This window comes from Rana temporaria, chromosome 2 (genome assembly GCF_905171775.1).
Source record: "Rana temporaria chromosome 2, aRanTem1.1, whole genome shotgun sequence".
NCBI lineage: Eukaryota > Metazoa > Chordata > Amphibia > Anura > Ranidae > Rana > Rana temporaria.
In genome coordinates, this window is record NC_053490.1 from 298,027,491 (window position 1) to 298,047,225 (window position 19,735).

Here is a 19,735-nt window from a genome sequence, read left to right on the forward strand (position 1 = left end):
ACAATGACTATATCTGGTTTCCCACAGTACAGAACATGGAAAGACAATTATTTTAGTAAAAATATGGTAAAAGCATGTAGGAGGAGTTTTCATTCTACTCCGACTGTCCTATGAGGCTGCAGGACCCCTGAACCTCTGCCTGGACAGTACTGATTGGCCTTGTGCTCATCACATACACCCTCCCCCCCCCCACCCCCCAAAAAAACCCCTAAAAATATACACCAAACTGAGCATTGACAAGAGTGAATCCCATAGCTCTACGACGATTATGTACTCGCAACATGGCTAGAAAACGGCTGAAAATCAGAAACGACCGGACAAGAACGCACTGAAAACCATATACGAACTGACTACACGCACTGAAAAAACAGATACGAACCCACAAGCACAAACTGAACAGCAGAACGAACTGAAAAGCACAAAGTCTGAAAAGCACGAATCGTCCCTCACCAAGCTTCTACTAACACGAGATTAGCAGAAGGAGCCCAAAGGGTGGTGCACTTGGTATTGAACTTTTCTTTTATAGTGCAGTCGTACGTGACCGCGTTCTTGCCAATCGGAATTTCCAACAACATTTGTGCAACCGTGTGTATGAAAGACAAGTTTGAGCCAAACACCGTTGGAAAAAAATCCACGGTTTTGTTGTCAGAATGTCCGATCGTGTGTACGCGGCATTACAAGCATGCTTTACTGCATATACAGACCGATTTTACTGTTGTGGGTTTAGTAACACTAATGCCGCGTACATACGACCGTTTTTCGGGTTCTAAAAAAAAATTACTTTTTTTTTTTTTTAATGTCATTAAAAACGATTGTGTGTGGGCTCCAGAGCATTTTTCACGATTTAAAAAATTGGCATTAAAAATTTCGAACATGCTCTATTTTTTTTACGACATTTTTAACGTTGTAAAAAATGGTCGTGTGTGGGCTTTAACGACGTGAAAAAACAGCGCATGCTCAGAAGCAAGTTATGAGACGGGAGCGCTTGTTCTGGTAAAACTATCGTTCGTAATGGAGTAAGCACATTCATCACGCTGTAACAGACTGAAAAGCACAAATCGTCTTTTACTAACACGGAATCAGCAAAAGCAGCGCCAAGGGTGGCATCATCCGCATGGAACTTCCCCTTTATAGTGCCGTTGTACGTCACCCCGCTTTTTGAAAAAAAAAAAAACTTAGTTTTTTCTAGACCCTTAAATACTTATTTTTTTTAACCCGAAAAACGGTCGTGTGTACGCGGCATAAGATTTTCACATCACCCTATTTGTCGGTCTGGCTTTCATACATCTGCTCCAGCTATATGCGTTTCTTCATAAATTAACATCAGTGCCTGCTAATGGACGCAGGACATGGAAACTTTTTTTCATAAGCTTGATAATGTGTAGTATCTCCCAAAAGCCATGCCTTGCAATGCATCACCCCCAGAATCATTAAATATTTTTGGATTGCCTGTCATAGTTTAATATCCCCCAATCCCTACCCAAATTCCTTTTACTTTAAGTAGATGTAAACTCGATTCATGAAATTTGAGCTGAGCACATATATCTGTAGTGTTTTCTTATCTCTCTTCAAAGCCCTGTGTCCCGTAGCCGCCTTCTCCGTTCTTCTGTTATCAGCCTGATAAGTTCGCCTTCACATATGATAACAAACAGGCTGAATTTTGTGTCGGGAAAGGAGCTATAAATAGATTAGCAGGCAGCTTGCCCTGTCACAGAACACCTCTGAAAGTCTCTACCTATGAGACAAGGGGGTGTGTGCCTTTCCTCCAATCAGCTGTGTTGACTGTATGGTCAGATTTCACTGCAGTGTTGAACAGGAAAAGAAAAGCAAACACCATCTGAACTTTCTAAACAGTATATAAAATGTAAAACTTATGTGGGGAGATTTGTTTCATCCCTGTGTATCATCTGAGGCTGTTCACTGGGTATATGTGAGGGTTTACATCCACTTTAACACCAAAATTAAACATGGATATGCTACTGTTCTTTAGATATTTAATTTCATCTTGTATCAGGATTCATACAGGATACAATACACTAGGCCCATCGTTTTTTTCTTTGATACAGTGACTTATTTACCGCACATCTCTCAGACTGCAATTCACAAACAAGCACAACAAGATTTATTTATAGTGCGGTTAGATCACGGTCAGTGTTTTATCGAATATATAGAATTAATGCAAAAAAATTATTCACAAAAATGACCACACAGGTATCACCTGTGTCAAAGCCATTCATCCTATGAGTATTTTATTCTTATGATCGTCAGCTCCATCTAGTGGCCATAATGCAGTATTTCCAACCTGGAGAGAATATAGCCATTACATTTTATATTTATATACAAGAATGAAATGGTCTGCCTGCAGCCATTTTAGGGGCAATCACTTTGCATTACTTACCGTATTTATCGGCGTATAACACGCACCCTAACTTTAAGAGGGAGGTTTCAGGAAAAAAAAATAAAAATTCCACAGCCCCCTGCGTATAACACGCAGGCACAGTTTACCCTCCATTTTCAGGGTAAAAAAGTGAGTGTTATACGCCAATAAATACAGTACATGATAAACGGCTGGATTAAAAGAAGGTGGATAATCTCACTGTGGCTATAGTATATAGGAATAACTAGCACGCTACGTACCGACAGACGAGATCCAGCTCTTGCACGAGCAACCGTCTCCTTTTCCTTCTCAGACACTTGTCTCTGGACAGCTTGGAAACGATTTAGTGCAGCAGAGAAATCATTCATAAGACGCTCCTTCTGCAGCTTCTGCTGACGCTGCAAGATGAAAATAGGGGCGATTTCACTATAGAACAATGTTACAAAACACAATTTTCTACAAAGGGGGAAGAAATACATGTACAGTATGTGTGATAAAGAGCAGGTGTAGAAATTCAAAAGGAAAAATATCCAAACATAAAATAAAAAGTTATCTTTAGCTTTAATTAAAGTGAACCAGCTATCTCAAATGTTTTTGTATGCAGCATGCTGGGGACAGTTACATCCATGTCTTCAGATATTTTACCCTCCGCTGATCCCAGCTGGGCAGGCGGATGACCGCTCCTATACGCTCCGCTGTGCAGAGCCGACACAGTCATACTCTCTATGGGGAAATGCCTGTCCATTTTTATCCGATCGGCCAGACGGATGGAAAATAGGACCACCATCCATCTGGATTTTTCAGGCAGGATCGGACCGGATGGCGGCAAGTGTCAGCGGACATGTCTCAGCTCCATAGAAGGAGAATGCAAGAGTCGATCAGGTCCACCAAAAAAACTGACCAGTGAACCTGATCTGACAGCCGTGTAGAAGGACCCCAACTGCACACACACACACACACACACACACACACCCTTGTACTTTAGGTAAACTAAACAGTAAACAGGCATCAATTTCATAAAAAAAAACTAAATAAATAAAATTAAAAACACACACACACACACACACACACACACACACACACACACACACACACACACACACCTTTTACCTGCTCATTTGGAGACAGCGGAGCAGGAACCAAGGCAAGATCCTTCAAATAAGTGTTTGTTTCCTTCGCCAAGACATTTGTGGAATGTTGAATCTGCTCTCTGCATGAAATTTACAAAAATTAGAAAGGACTTTAAAATTTAATTTTACAGTTTTATCACTTTAAATCGTTTGGAGGCAAGCTGGCACAAATTATTTTCATTATATAATGGTGCAAGCACAATTTGTGCTGCAATACAGTGGTTCTCAAGTACCCCCAACAGGTCATGTTTTGGGAATTTCTCTATGATAAAAAAAAAAAAAAAAAAAAAAAAACCACACACCTGTCCAAAATACCCAGCCATTGACTCTGAATTAAAGCACCTGGTGCAAGATAAAAAGGAAAACCTGTAAACCATGGCTTGTTGGGGGTACTTGAGGACGGATGTTGAAAACCACTGCGGTAACATACTGTAGTAGCATCAGCTACATGCAATAAGCGGCGCAGATATAAGGGAGACTTCCCGTCTACTCCCGGAATTAAAATATGTCACCCACACACCTCTCCACTTTGGCCAAATGAAGCGTTGTATTGATTGATAAAAATACAAGGGATTCTCCTGAACAGCAGAGAAGCATTCAGGCTGACTCTTCCAGCAGCAGATGGGAAGTCTGCCGTGCTGTTGGCAGAGCACAATCCTGCTTATTGCATGAATTTAATGGTACTACAGTATATTACAGCACACCTAGTGGCTGCTTAGCGTCATGTAAATAATTTGTTTGGGCTAGCTATCCCAAAACAAAACTATTTATAAAAGGAGCTCCAGTAATTTTTTTAAAAAAATTAACATCAGCAGATACAAGCACTGAAGCTGCTCACTTTCTTCTGTCCCTGGCATCTTAACTGTGGGCACCCGGCTTTGACAGCTTGTGGCTTCATAGCCAGATGCCCACTGTGCATGAGCGAGCCATGCATTGTGACATGTCCCAGAAGACTGTGGGGAGGGGGGAGAGGAGAACTGTCAAAGAGCAGGTACCCGCCCCCCCCCCCCCCCCAAAAAAACGTTTAATTACTTAAAGAAGAGTAAGCTGAAGCAATATTAAAGTTGGCGTTGTACTTTAAGATAAAAAGGATGAAGAGTCATTTATACATCACAGCTCATTTACCAATAAAACAGAAGTAAACCCATCGAGCTAATGCCGCGTACACACGATCGGAAATTCCGACAAGAAAACCGTGGATTTTTTTCCCCCACCGAATTTTGGCTCAAACTTGTGTTGCATGCACATGGTCACACAAAATTCTGACCTTCAGGAAAGCAGTGACGTACAACACTACAATGAGCAGAGAAAAATTAAGTTAAATGATTCCGAGCATGCTTGTTTGTGTCGGAATTGCATACAGATGATTGGAATTACCAACATGAACTTTTTCTGTCGGAAAATTTAAGAACCAGCTCTCAAATTTTTGCTGTCGGAAATTCCGACAGAAAAAGTCCGATGGGGCATACACACGGTCGGAATTTCTGACCAAAAGCTCTTTTCTTTTTGGAAATTCTGATCGTGTGTACGCAGCATAACAGTTTAAATTAAAAAAAAAAAAAAAAAAAAAACCACAACATGTGCAGCACCATGGCCGTTGAAAAACAAACAGGCCAAGATGGCAGCTTCCTTGGCTGAAAATAGGAGGGTTTACTTCCACTTTAAAATACAAGAATCACACAATAACAAAGAGTTAGAAAATGACAAAAGCAGAAGCATGAATCACATTCAACTTACAGGTTCTGCTGAAGTTTACTTGAATCTTTACTGGTTCCAAGCTGATTTAGTAACGTCTGAATCTGAGCAGCTGAACAAGGAAAAAACAAACACTTTTAAAAGTTGAACTAAAACAGGGGTCTCCAAACTGCGGCCCGGGGGAAGGATGTGGCCCTTTGCTTGTTTTTATCTGGCCCTTGGGCACTAGTCTTCCCTATAAATAAAAGGCATTATAATCTCCAATGGTGTAGGGCATAATTTCTACCACCAACATTGGGACACCATTCCTCCCACTGACACCAATAATGGGGCACTTTTCCTCCCACCGACGCCAACATCGAGGCACTATCCCTCCCACATGACAAAAGTTCTACCCATACAGAGAAAAATAAAGTAAAGTAGATCTAAAGCCAAAATTAGCCCCTCCACCTTTTGTTTGGATAGTGCAGGGAAGCATCTTTTGCCACCTGTGTACCCATTGGGGAAGTTTTCCTTTGCTTCCTGCCCCGCACAACAGAAAGTGAAAAGAAAGATCTCCAAATTGAGCAGCATCCTCTCATAGCTGCCAACCAACAAGTGTGCCCACCAATACATTACCCTCTTTCTTTGTTTTTGGTTAAAGCTCAAACTTTTGGATTTTAACACACTTTCTCTCTCCAAAAGAAACAGAGTGTGAATCTCCTGGGAAAGCACAGAGCAACCAGAGAGACCTGACAAGGCTTCTAACGGAAAAACACATTAGGCTCTAAATACACTTTAAAATTATTCATGAATTGTCAATGGAAAAAGGTCGTCAAGGGCACTATATAAAGCCGGTCATAGACAGCAATTTTCTTCCCTGCAACCGTGGTGGGTGTTGATGGGGAAATCCCACCTATGGAGCCAATGTTTTTCCCCGGCAGGGGAAACCGTCCCCACAAGGAGAAGACAGTGATTAATGCTAGCAGCTATAATAGCCCACAGGCTGGTTGTACCAAAGTTGAACGACTGATCAACTTGGGTAAATCAGCTTGCCCATACATGGTTCGAATCTTGGCTGGTCCCTTTTGAACTGCCCGAGAGTCGAACTATGGCCATCAAAGTCATAACTTTGACCTAGATAGATGGTTTTGAACACATGAGCTTTACTTATAGTCTATTAAACGGAACACGCTTGAAGAAGGGAACCGCCCCGGAATAAATTTGCAAAGGATTTCAATAGAGATATATATATATATATATATATAGCAGATCTGGGACTCACTAAATAGTGCTAGTAACTATTGCTTACCTCAAGATAAGTCAATGCCAAGAACTCATTTTTTTCCTCCACTATAGCCAAAAACATGCACATTAACCCAAATCCAACATCTGTATGTTGCTTGTGTCCATCCACTTGCAACTGACATTTTTATGGGTGGAATTTAAAAACTAAGCCACTCACGGAATTCTTTCATCGCTCGGGAAATTGCCTCACTATAATTTAGCACAATTTCCTATGTTCTAAAGTATTAGTCCTTCTGAAACAGAGGAAGTCTCACTTCTCCAACCGGTTTTGTCATAGAGATTGGGTGCGCTCCAGTTCTCTCTTTTTTTTTTACTCCAATTGAGCTAAAGGTCGGGTTATTCCTGCCTTGTATCTTACATAAACAGACAGGTGGACTGCAAAGTTGACCTGGCCTGCAGCTCAATGTGCTATAAAAAAAAAAAAAAAAAAAAAAAAAAAAAAAGGGTTCATGCCCAAACTCATCTTGATTCATAATGGAAAAAAAATAAAATAAAAATGATATGAAAAAACAGCCCCAAAGCATAATGTTTCCACCTCCATGCTTGACTGTAGGGATGGTGTGCTTAAATACATTGGGGCAGATCCACAAAGAAGTTACGCTGGCGTATCTATGGATACGCCGCGTAACTTCTAGTTTGCTCAGGCGTATTTTTGTTTTGTATCCACAAAACAAGATACGCCTGAAGCTGTGCTAGATCCGACTTGCGTACGTCTTAGTACGCCGTCGGATCTAAGGTGCATATTTACGCTGGGCGCTAGGTGGCGTTTCCGTCGATTTCCGCGTCGAGTATGCAAATTAGCTAGATACGGCAATCCACGAACGTACGTCCGGCGCATTTTTTTACGTCATTTCCGCAAGGCTTTTTTCGGCGTATAGTTACGCCTGCTATATGAGGCGTATCCTATGTTAAGTATGGCTGTCGTTCCCGCTTCGAATTTTGAATTTTTTTACGTAGTTTGCATAAGTCGTTCGCGAATAGGGCTTTGCGTAGAATGACGTTCACGTCGTAACTTTACGGCTTGTTGCGGGTTAATTTCGAGCATGCGCACTGGGATACCCCCACGGACGGTGCATGCGCCGTTCCAAAAAAAACATCATTTACGTCGGGGCAAGACGTATTTACATAAAACACGCCCCCATCACATCCATTTGAATTGTGCCCTTACGCCGCCAAAGTAACACTACGCCGCCGTAACTTACAGCGCAAATTCTTTCAGGATGAGGAAATTACGCTGCAAGTTACGGCGGCGTAGCATATCAGAGATACGCTACGCCGGACGCAACAATGCGCCAATGTACGTGGATCTGCCCCATAGTCAGCATTTTTCTTCCTTTCCATCTATTAAATCTTCTTCCCTTGTTGTGTCAACTTTGGATAGTAAAACATTTTTTTTCTGCCAGTAAATACCTTATACACCCCACTCCTTTCTTGTCTGGTCATTAGCCTAAGCTTACGACATCATGCACAGCTTGCTTTTCCACTCTCGTGAGAGTTTACCAGGAAGGGAGGAAGGGGGGGGGGGTGAGTCATAAGCGGGACAATGAGAGCTGGAGGTGTGCCTCTGTGTGTCTGTGTAAATCCAGGAAGTGAACAGGCAGCAGCTTCAGCTGCCCACAGTTTAAATGGCTGCAGCCAGACTCCGCGGAGGGAGATTTCTGCAGCATATTTGGCAAATACAGTATCACAGTACATATAAAATATGCAAAGTGGTTGGAGGGAAGCTTCAGAATGGCAAATAAGTTTTAATTACAAATGTGAGCAGACTGCAGTTCCTCTTTAATGTCAAATAGCTCAATTTCAATGTCATCTGACCACAGCACTTTCTCCCAGTTCTTCTCGGAATCATTTAGATGTTCATTGGCAAACTTCAGACAGGCCTGTACATGTGCTTTCTTGAGGAGAGGGGACCTTGCGGGTATTGCAGGATTTCAGTCTATGGTGGCGTATTGTGGTACCAATGGTTTGTTTGGCCACTGTGATCCCAACTGCCTTGAGATCATTCCCAAGTGCCTCCTGTGTAGTTCTGAGCTGATCCCTCACTTTTCTCATAATCCTCATCACTCCATGAGGCGATATCTTGCATGGAGCTCTGAAACGAGGGCGACTGGTGGTTATTATGTATTTTCTTCCATTTGCGAATAATTGCTCCAACAGTTGTCTCCTGCTCACTAAGCTTCTTGCTGATGGTCTTGAAGCCCATTCCAGCCTTGTGTAGGTCTACATTCTTGTCACCGACGTCCTTTGACAGCTCTTAGGTCTTGCCCATGATGGTGAGGTTTGAATGGAAGAAAAATTCTGTGGTGTTTTATACACATAATGAGTTGGCGTTAGGAGCACCTTCTTACATTGACAGGGCTAATCTGTGTACCACATACTGTAGCTGGCCTGTGGGAGCCACAATTATTGTTGGTTGGTAGAGGATCAAATACTTATTTTACTCACCGAAAGGCAACTCAATTGATAACATTTGTATCATATGTTTTTTCTGGTTCATATTCTGTCTCCATCATTTAAAAAAAAACACACCTATGGTAACAATTCTAGACCCTTCATTTCTTTGTAAATGGGCAAACTTACAAAATCTGCAGGGGGTCAAATGACTAAAATTTCCCCACTGTATTCATCAGGAGCCAGCCAACATTTGACCAGTGTATACCCAGCTCTGGCACATTATTCTGCCTGCAGGATGACTGCTCTCCCCTTGACACTCGCAAACAAAGCCAGCTTTACCTGGCAAATGAAGAAAAACTCAACAATGTTATCTGATTGTAAAAGACATTTTAAAAACGCAGTCATGTGGAGGACATGAATAGTTTTCTAATATAAAGACAGCATTGTAATACCAAGGTTGTAACTGCTCAAAACATCTTAAATTAGAGCTCAAGATGCCCATCAGTCACTAGCTTTCCAAAAATATAAACAAAAAAAAAAAAAAAGAGTGCTAGAATTAAAGTGGTGCATGATGAATGCATATTTATTCCTCATGAAAATGTCTGACAGAAGAAGTGTACTTCAGATTTAAAAATGGATATGTAGCTTGGACAACATATTCTTAATTCCAGACTTCAGCACTGGATAATAATAATAATAATAAAAAAAAATAAAAAATAAAAAAAGGGGGGGGGGGGGGGAGTCAACGACATTTAGGTGCTGTATTTAACAGATCTGCAGCGCTGCCCACGACATACCTACTGTTCCAGCGATACTACACCACAACTAGTTTGGGTTGAAGGACTTCCAGCAATAAAAAGCTTGTAGAGGATCTAGCCTTCCTATACTCCACTAATAAAAGAATACTGACTTCTGTCCATGTTGCTGTTGGGAGATTTTCCTTTACTTCCCTTCTGCTAAAACTGTTGTCATAGGACAAGTGAGGAGGAAAATTAAACTATAAGAGCCCCAGATCAGCGGTTCTCAGGCTCAGTCCTCAAGTACCCCCAATAGGTGCTTTTCAGGTGTTTTAGTGCTAAAAATAGTGCCTGTAAAGCGCCTTTCATGGTACAGGCGTACCACCCTGAGTGCTTTCACACTGGGGTGGTACGCCTGTGGGACAGGAAAAAAGGTTGTGCAAGCAGCATCTTTGGGGAAGTTTGGGAGCGTTGTCTATTGAAATAAATATGCAGCACCTGCAAAGCGATTCGCCAGCGCCGCAACACGGGCACTTTTAACCATACTTACCTATTTTCAGGCCGCTCTGGTCCAGTCACATGATCGGCTCCCCTGCGTCAGGCAGCAGCTGCTATTGAGGAGAGGATGAAGTGTCAAGAATGGCTGGGACATGGGAGCCTATGGGTGCTGTCACTGCTCCACAGCATTATCAGCCGTTGTGGAGTACTTTTTCTTGTGTATGTAGTCTAAACTCGAAAGGGTACTTTTTTTTTTTTTTTTTTATTACTCTCAGACTTCTCCAAATTTGGATGGGAGATTTTAGCTAGGACACCAGCACAGGGGTTGCTTTTCATTGATTTTAAGTGCCAGTTCAAAAAAGGAAAATTAAAATAGAACTATTATGTAAAACCTTTTTAAGTTTAGAGTGTAAGGGAGGGTTCTAACCCTTGTCAGTTTTTTTTGTTGTGCCATCTGTGTCCAATGGGGGAGATTTCTCTTCACTTCCTGTGCCATAGCCAAACATGAGGACAGAGGAAATCCCAGCAAATTAAAGCGGGGTTCCACCCACGATTTAAAAAAATAAAAAAAGTCAGCAGCTACAAACACTGTAGCTGCTGATGGTAGAGGCTAGAAGAATGGACAGCCGCACTTCCAAAAAAACCCTTGGGTTGTCTTTATTTTAAAAACAGATGGCAAATGCACTACAAAGCACAGCAAAAAAGTCGAGATAGCAGCCTACGCGTTTCACACTGGACAGTGCTTAATCATGGTGTGAAACGCGTAGGCTGCTCTCGACTTTTTTGCTGTGCTTTGTAGTGCATTTGCCATCTGTTTTTAAAATAAAGACAACCCAAGGGTTTTTTGGAAGTGCGGCTGTCCATTCTTCTAGCCTCTACCATTTGCCTTGTGCATTTCCGGCACTCCTGGTTTCCTGAGAAGCTATTAATTGTCCAGTATACCCACCTGGAGCGTTAACTCCCTTTTACTGTAGCTGTTGACTTTTTTTTTTTTTTTTTATTAAAACTTACCTGTCTTAGGCGCCCACGATGTCACCCCCCCGGAGGCCTATCCATCGATCCTGGCAGTTCCTGGTGCCGCCATCCTCACTAAGGGAAACAGGCAGTGGAGCCTTGCAGCTTTACTGCCCGTTTCCTACTGCACATGCGCGAGTCTCTCAGCGCTTTGTGAATGGGCGACTGCTTTCTGGGATACACACAGTTCCCAGAAAGCAGCACGGGGAGGACGAGGAAGAACACCTGCCACAGCATGGAAAGAGGCAGATTAGTTACGCATAGCAACCGCCATTTCTGGCAAGTAAAATGTTTATTTTTTTGCAGGATTTTGGTGTTTTTTTTTTTTTTTTTAGGGTAGACCTCCATAAGGGAATTCTTTGGGGACCCCCAGGTTACAAGAACTAGTGTCCCCATTGAAATATTTCCCCCTACTACTTTTCTGGGGACAACCCAAAATTTGGGGTTGTCTTTTACCCTCACTTGCAATGATAATGGTAAACAGGACAAATAGAGAGGGTGAATCAATCACCATAAGGGGGGCACACACAGTAATAAAAACCAATAGGTACTTTAATCCCTCTGCACTCTATCCAAAACATAAAAATAAAATATATAATTTATATACATATAGCCTTTAGTTATACTTTAGCTAAACATAGGCTTTAAAGGATAATTGTACAAATTATTTCCTAAAATTGCGTCAAAATGAAAGAGGACTGCTACCATCTGTTAGAGCGTGCTGCTACAGCTCAGTTCTCCCACCACTCGGAGCCCTCTACCAGGGAGTGTGCACAAGGGGGCCAAGTAACAGGCAGTATAGGAAACATGCAGCCACTTAGAGGTATGTATACAAAACATTGCAGCTCTCACACAAGGTTGCTAAATATCACAAGAGTTAAAAGGAATCCTTTAACCATTAGTGACCTACCACTAAAAATGCTGTAATGTAATCCCATGCCACCAGTATCTTCTGATTAATTGAACAAGAATAAGAACTCAGCATGAAATGTCTGAACCATTACTATTATCTGACTCACTGAGCTGGAACAAGAATGCAGATCAGGAGTTGACTTAATTATTGAGAACTTCTTACAAGTCAGTGACTCAAAGCTCTGCAGCCAGAAACCGCCAGGTAGCTAGCATTTTCAGGTGGAGGTCTGCAATGTCAGATTCCAAAGATCTCTCAGAAAAGGTTTTCTATATGGGCTCCTTTTCATTATCCCACAGTTCCTGCACACCCCCATGGACAAAAGGGAACAATGGGAGTATGCCTGAGAATGCAGTTTTATTTTTTTATTTTTTTTAACAAGAAAAAAAAATGTTCCTTTATTGAGGCAAAAAGATTCAAGCATAATAGAGAATGCAGTTTTACTGTGTAGATCACATGTGATGCGATTTCAGCCATACAAACTGTATGGCTGAAATCGCATCAAAATGGTGCAGGACCGTTTTTTGGTTTGCACTGAAATCGGATGGCGTGGGTGTTCACACCTATGATATACGATTGCTGCACTGTTTCACAGTTCACACTGCGATCCAATCTTTGGGTGTCATTAACTTTACATTGACATCCCCAGCGGTTCTGAGATGTCAGTGTCAACCAGTGTGCAAAATTCAGGTCCAATGCGGGAACTGGCTCTGAATCGCAGGGTTTCACACATCGCAACATTGCGAACCGAGCTTAAAGGCGGAAGGCTTTACCCTCATGCATGAAGGTAAAAAGCCTTCTGTATGCAGCAGCCCCCCATAATTCTTACCTGAGCTTCCTCTTGATCCAGCGATATTCACAAGAGCACCTACTACCAGTGCATTCTCCCTCCTTATTGACTGAAATCACAGCCAATGGGGGTGGGGCTGAGCTGCAGCTCCATGTCTGAATGGACATGCAGAGCAGTGGCTTGGGTGTCCTCACTGCAACCTGCTTGCTCTAGGGGGCACTTGGCAGGAGGAAGGAGCCAGGAGCGAAAACAAGTGACCTGAGATGATGAGGCTCAAGGCTGCTCTGTGCAAAACAGCTGCACAGAGCAGGCAAGTGTGGCATGTTTGCCTTTAATATTGCTTTAAGTCTCATGCACACCATACAGTGTGCAGAGCCTGCATAATAACATTCCCAGGACCCCCTGCTTATTGAGATGCATTAACAGGGGAAACTATATGTGGCTGTGCACCTGAAGCTGCGTAAGGCACCTACATGTGTATTCTCTAAGACCCCTTTCACACTGAGGGCATATTGCAGGTGCTATAGCATTAAAAATAGCGCCTGCAATCCGCCCTCAAACAGCTGCACCATTGTCTCCAGTGTTAAAGCCCGAGGGTTTTCACACTGGAACGTTGCGCTAGAAGGACGTTAAAAAAATAATTTTCTGAGAGATCTTTGGAATCTGACATTGCAGACCTCCACCTGAAAATGCTAGCTACCTGGCGGTTTCTGGCTGCAGAGCTTTGAGTCACTGACTTGTAAGAAGTTCTCAATAATTAAGTCAACTCCTGATCTGCATTCTTGTTCCAGCTCAGTGAGTCAGATAATAGTAATGGTTCAGACATTTCATGCCGAGTTCTTATTCTTGTTCAATTAATCAGAAGATACTGGTGGCATGGGATTACATTACAACCAAGGGCCTAGCATTTTTAGAGGTAGGTCACTAATGGTTAAAGGATTCATTTTAACCCTTGTGATATTTAGCAACCTTGTGTGACAGCTGCAATGTTTTGTATACATACCAGTGGCTTTGTGTCTGCATGTTTCCTATACTGCCTGTTACTTGGCCCCCTTGTGCACACTCCCTGGTAGAGGGCTCCGAGTGGTGGCAGAACTGAGCTGTAGCAGCACGCTCTAACAGATGGTAGCAGTCCTCTTTCATTTTGACATAAATTTAGGAAATAATTTGCACAATTAGCCTATGTTTAGCTAAAGTATAACTAAAGGCTATATGTATATAAATTATATTTTTTATTTTTATGTTTTGGATAGAGTGCAGAGGGATTAAAGTACCCATCGGTTTTTATTACTGTGTGTGCCCCCCTTATGGTGATTGATTCACCCTCTCTATTTGTCCTGTTTACCATTATCATTGCAAGTGAGGGTAAAAGGGTTGTCCCCAGAAAAGTAGTAGGGGGGAAATATTTCAATAGGGACACTAGTTCTTGTAACCTGGGGGTCCCCAAAGAATTCCCTTATGGAGGTCTACCCTATAAAAACAAAAACACCAAAATCCTGCAAAAAAATAAAACTGTTACTTGCCAGAAATGGCGGTTGCTATGCGTAACTAATCTGCCTCGTCCAATGCGGGATCAGCCTCCGGGGGGGGGGGGGGGGTCGACATTGTGGGCGCCTAGGACAGGCAAGTATCCTTATTAAAAGTCAGCAGCTACAGTGTTTTTTTTAATCGGGTAGAACCTCGCTTTAATTTACTGTCCTCAATTTCCTCTGTCCTCATGTTTGGCTATAGGACAGGAAGTGAAGAGAAATCTCCCCAATGGGACACAGATGGCACAAAAAACTGGCAAGGGTTAGAACCCTCCCTTACACTCCAAACTTAAAAAGGTTTTACCTAATAGTTCTATTTTAATTTTCCTTTTTTTGAACTGGCACTTAAAATCAATGAAAAGTACCCTTTCGAGTTTAGACTACATACACAGGAATAAAGTACTCCACAACGGCTGATAATGCTGTGGAGCAGTGACACCACCCATAGGCTCCCATGTCCCAGCCATTCTTGACACTTCCTTCTCTCCTCAATAGCAGCTGCTGCCTGACGCAGGGGAGCCGATCATGTGACTGGACCAGAGCGGCCTGAAAATGGGTAAGTATGGTTAAAAGTGCCCGTGTTGCGGCGCTGGCGAAGCGCTTTGCAGGCGCTGCATATTTATTTCAATAGACAACGCTCCCAAACTTCCCCAAAGATGCTGCTTGCACAACCTTTTTTCCTGTCCCACAGGCGTACCACCCCAGTGTGAAAGCACTCAGGGTGGTACGCCTGTACCATGAAAGGCGCTTTACAGGCACTATTTTTAGCACTAAAACACCTGAAAAGCACCTATTGGGGGTACTTGAGGACTGAGGTTGAGAACCGCTGATCTGGGGCTCTTATAGTTTAATTTTCCTCCTCACTTGTCTGATGACAACAGTTTTAGCAGACAGGAAGTAAAGGAAAATCTCCCAACAGCAACATGGACAGAAGTCAGTATTCTTTTATAAGGCTAGATCCTCTACAAGCTTTTTATTGCTGGAAGTCCTTCAACCCAAACTAGTTGTGGTGTAGTATCGCTGGAACAGTAGGTATGTCGTGGACAGCGCTGCAGATCTGTTAAATACAGCACCTACCGTAAATGTCGTCGACCGCCCCCCCCCCTTCTTTTTTTTTTATTATTATTTTTTTTTATTATTATCCAGTGCTAAATTTTGGAATTTAGAATATTTTGTCCAAGCTACAATTCCATTTTTAAATCTGAAGTACACTCCTTCTGTCAGACATTTTCATGATATGTATTTATGCATCACTTTAATTCTAGCACTCTTTCCTTTTAACCAGGGTTTCTCCAGAAGTTGTCAGTTGACCTATGGCTGATTGACCTCACGCTTGATGATGCCAACCTAATACCAGGGCCAATGCCACTTGGCAGGGACGCTGCACACCAAGGATCTCAAAGGGTTACTATTCTGACTGCCACTGTAAGGCCTCTAACATGGGGAATAGTCTCTTCCTCCCTCCAAAAGGCGATCTGCAGTGGATAGATTTTCAGAGGGAAGCAGAGCATCTTCCATGACATCAAGAGTTGATCCTCTTACCCCCTGAATGGCAATTTATTTTTTCAATCCCAAGGGGGATTTTGTATTGAAGTACTGTACTGCAACCGTGATCCAAAAGTTTGGCTCGCATGTGTGTTTCAGTTGGCATCAATGGGCAAGTTTGAGAGGCGGTGAAACTCAGCAAGTTGAGATAAATTTGCTTTGGCAGGTGTACATATCTACATGTAGGCAGGATGAAAAATGCAAAAGCGGAAGTTCTATTTTTGGGTGGAACTCTGCTTTAAAAATCACTTACAGGATAATAAAAATGTAACAGGCTGGTCAAAACCAGGGGAGGAAGGGATGCCATGCCTCAGCATCCTCCTGGGTTCCGTATCATTTTCGGGGGTGTTAAGGGATCGATGAAAGGTCCTCAGTGTGTCCTGTGGCCACCAGGAAGCAAAACCAGCGGGGAACGTGGCCGAAAGGGACGCCTTCCATGCTGGAATGGGATGGATATGGTCAGCAACAATACTTAGGTAGACTTTGGCGCTGAAACAATGCTCAATTGGTACCAAGGGGCCCAAAGTGTGCCAAGAAAGTATTCCCCACACCATTACACCACCACCAGCCTGAACCGTTGATACAAGGCAGGATAGATCCATGCTTTCATGTTTACGCCAAATTCTGACCCTACCATCTGAATGCCACAGCTAAAATTAAGACTCATTCGACCGGGGAACGTTTTTCCAATCTAATATTGTCCAATTTTGGTGACCCTATGCGAATTGTGGCCTCAGTTTCCTGTTTTTATCTGACAGGAGTGGCACCCGGTGGGGGTCTTCTGCTACTGTAGCCCATCTGCTTAAAGTTCCAATGTGTTGTGCGTTCAGCGATGGTATTCTGCATACATTGGTTGTAACAAGTGGTTGAGTTACTGGTGCCTTTCATCTCTACCCATTCTCCTCTGACATCAACAAGGCATTTTCATCCAAATTGGAGGAGATTTTCTCTTTTTCTGACCATTCCTTGTAAGCCCTAGAGATGGTTGTGCGTGAAAATCCAAGCTTTTGAAATACTCAGACCAGCCCATCTGGCAACAACCATGCCATGTTCAAAGTCACTTAAAGGGGTTGTAAAGGTTTGTTTTTTATTTTCTATATAGGTTCCTTTAAGCTAGTGCATTGTTGGTTAACTTACCTTTTCCTTCCATTTCCCTTCTAAAAAAATGTTTTCCCTTTGTCTGAATTTCTCACTTCCTGTTCCTCCTCAGTAAGCTTTCCACCATCATCCATGGGGTTAGTCAGCCAGAACAGCTTATTGAGGAGGAACAGGAAGTGAGAAATTCAGACAAAGAAAAAAAACATTTAGAAGGGAAATCAAAGGAAAAAGGTAAGTGAACCAACAATGCACTAGCTTAACCACTTCATTACTGGGCACCCAAACCCCCTTCATGCCCAGACCAATTTTCAGCGCTGACGCATTTTGAATGACAATTGCGCGGTCATACAACACTGTACCCAAATTATATTTTTATCATTTTTTTCCCACAAATAGAGCTTTCTTTTGGTGGTATTTGATCATCTCTGCGATTTAAATTTTTTGCGCTATAAACAAAAAAACAGAACATTTTGAAAAAACAAAACAATATTTTTTACTTTTTGTTATATTATCCCAATTTTTTTTTTTTTATATCTTTTTCCTCAGTTTAGGCCAATACGTATTCTTCTTCATATTTTTGTTAAAAAAAAAACTGCAATAAGCGTATATTGATTGGTTTGCGCAAAAGTTATAGCGCCTACAAAATAGGGGATAGATTTATGATTTATTTGTTATTTTTTACGAGTAATGGCTGCGATATGCAATTTTTTTGTCAGGCCTGCGATATTGCGGCGCACATATCGGACACTTTGACACAATTTTGGGACCATTCACATTTATACAGCGATCAGTGCTATAAAAATGCACCAATTACTGTGTAAATGTGACTGGCAGGGAAGGGGTTAGCACTAGGGGGTGAGGAAGGGGTTAAACGTATTCCCTGGGTGTGTTCTAAGGCTGCATTCACACCTGAGCGTTTTGTCTCCTGAAGCGCGACGCCCCAAAACGCTAGAGGGGGAAAAATACATTATTCTCTATGGAGATGGTTCACATCTCCACTACAAAACGCCTGACGCCGAACGCCTGAAGCTCAAACAAGTTCTGGACCCTTTTTTGTCACTCGAATTTGGCCGTTTTACATTGGTGACCCTAGACCTGTAAAAAATTGTGGTAAAAACGCTGCGTTTTGTCGCGGCAAATCGCGGTAAAAAAAGACGCTGCAAAACGCTACGCTCAGGTGTGAATGCAGCCTCACTGTGTGTGGAGGGGGACTGACTGGGGGAGGTGACCTATGTACAAGGGACACAGATCGGTCTCCTCTCTCCCTGACAGGACGTGAAGCTGTGTTTACACACACAGATCCACGTCCATGCTGTCACCACCGATCGCGGGTACCTGGCGGACATCAAGGCCACCAGGCACGCGCATCGGCTTCCCAGCGATGCGCCGGGCACAGCGGCGCGCTCAGGGAATGTAAATAGCAGGACGTCCAGGGACGTCCACCTGGCACGTGAAAGCCGCGCTGTGGACGTCTTTAGCGCCGCTCTCTAGTGGTTAAAGGAACCTATTTAGAAAATAAAAAACAAACCTCTACAACCCCTTTCTTCCTAAATCTGATGCTCGGTTTGAACATCAGCAAGTCATCCTCACCACGTCTAGATGCCTAAATGCATTGAGTTGCTGCCATGTGATTGGTCAGTTAGTTTGTGTTACCAAGCAATTGAACAGGTGTACCTAATAAAGTGACCGGTGACATGTGGAAATTGAAGGTGCTATATAAGTACCTGTAACAAGTGGGGGATGGGGACAAGGTCCCCAATGTAAGCGACACTCATGGATTGGTTGTGAAAGGGGCCCCTGATAAATGTTCCCAGAGGAAGGTTGAGAAAGGAAACATTGTAGTCTCCATGAGATGATGGGACATCTATACAAGGCAGGACTGCCTAGGGGGCCAATAACAACCATCACATGATGATCACACAGACATCATGCCATGTTAGTATCATTGACATGAAAAGGAAGGGGGATCAGGTATGTATGTAGGTAGGTAGGTACTTCCATAGGTGGCTCCTGTCCAGAATTAGCACAAAGGACCAAGCCAACTATCTCTAGCAATATATAGAGGTGACAGTGCAATGTATAGGAGATGAGCCATGTCTTCATTCCCTATCCCCAGCTGCTGACAGTCCTGACACATCCCCATCACTCATGTCAGGCAGGCTGCTGCGCATGCTTACTGTTGTTGGTGATCCTCTGGATGTTGCCGCTGCATGTCTGTATGATACTAGTGAAGTCCTTCCCGCGGGCCCCGCTCTGCTGCCAGTGACCGGACATCTTCCCGTCTGCTCTGCCCGGCGTCACAGATCCGTCTATCCTGCCGGTCACTTTGCTAGTGCGCAGGCGCTGGTCTACGCCCGATAGGAGAGGCCGTGCGGTGTCGTCACTCGGCGAACAGGAAAAGAGGAGGCCAGCTTGTGGGCGTGGCTGCGCATCAGCTGTCTATAGACAGACCCCGCCCCGGGCTCTTCCTGATTGTACAATGATATGTGATGGATGGCTCAGGAGGACAGGGAGGGAAAGCAAACCTAAAAATAAACATTTATTACATTGCAGCTTTTAGATGTCATGTCTGCAGAATTTTCGTTTTTTTTTTTGGCTTTCTTTCTTCGAGTTGCAGATGGATCCAGAGCCAACAAGTCTTGTTTTTCAACAGAACAAGCTCTCTTCTCTTATCAGTTTACAGGGATGAGACAAACAATTTACCACTGACAGGGCTGCTTACAATGATCAG

The 19,735-nt window shown here is 43.0% G+C and overlaps 1 protein-coding gene across 1 annotated transcript in view; it reads right to left on the reverse strand.

Moving 5' to 3' along the window:
- STX12 (syntaxin 12) overlaps window positions 1–19,401 on the reverse strand; it is a 30,658-nt gene extending 11,257 nt beyond the window's left edge. The window contains exons 1-4 of the mRNA XM_040337238.1: window positions 19,182–19,401; window positions 5,245–5,314; window positions 3,488–3,587; window positions 2,638–2,775 (exon numbers count right to left, since the gene is read on the reverse strand). Coding sequence (XP_040193172.1) covers window positions 2,638–2,775; window positions 3,488–3,587; window positions 5,245–5,314; window positions 19,182–19,278 — 405 coding nt within the window. The 5' untranslated portion in view covers window positions 19,279–19,401. The remainder of the gene's footprint in view (window positions 1–2,637; window positions 2,776–3,487; window positions 3,588–5,244; window positions 5,315–19,181) is intronic.
- Window positions 19,402–19,735: the final 334 nt, after the last annotated feature.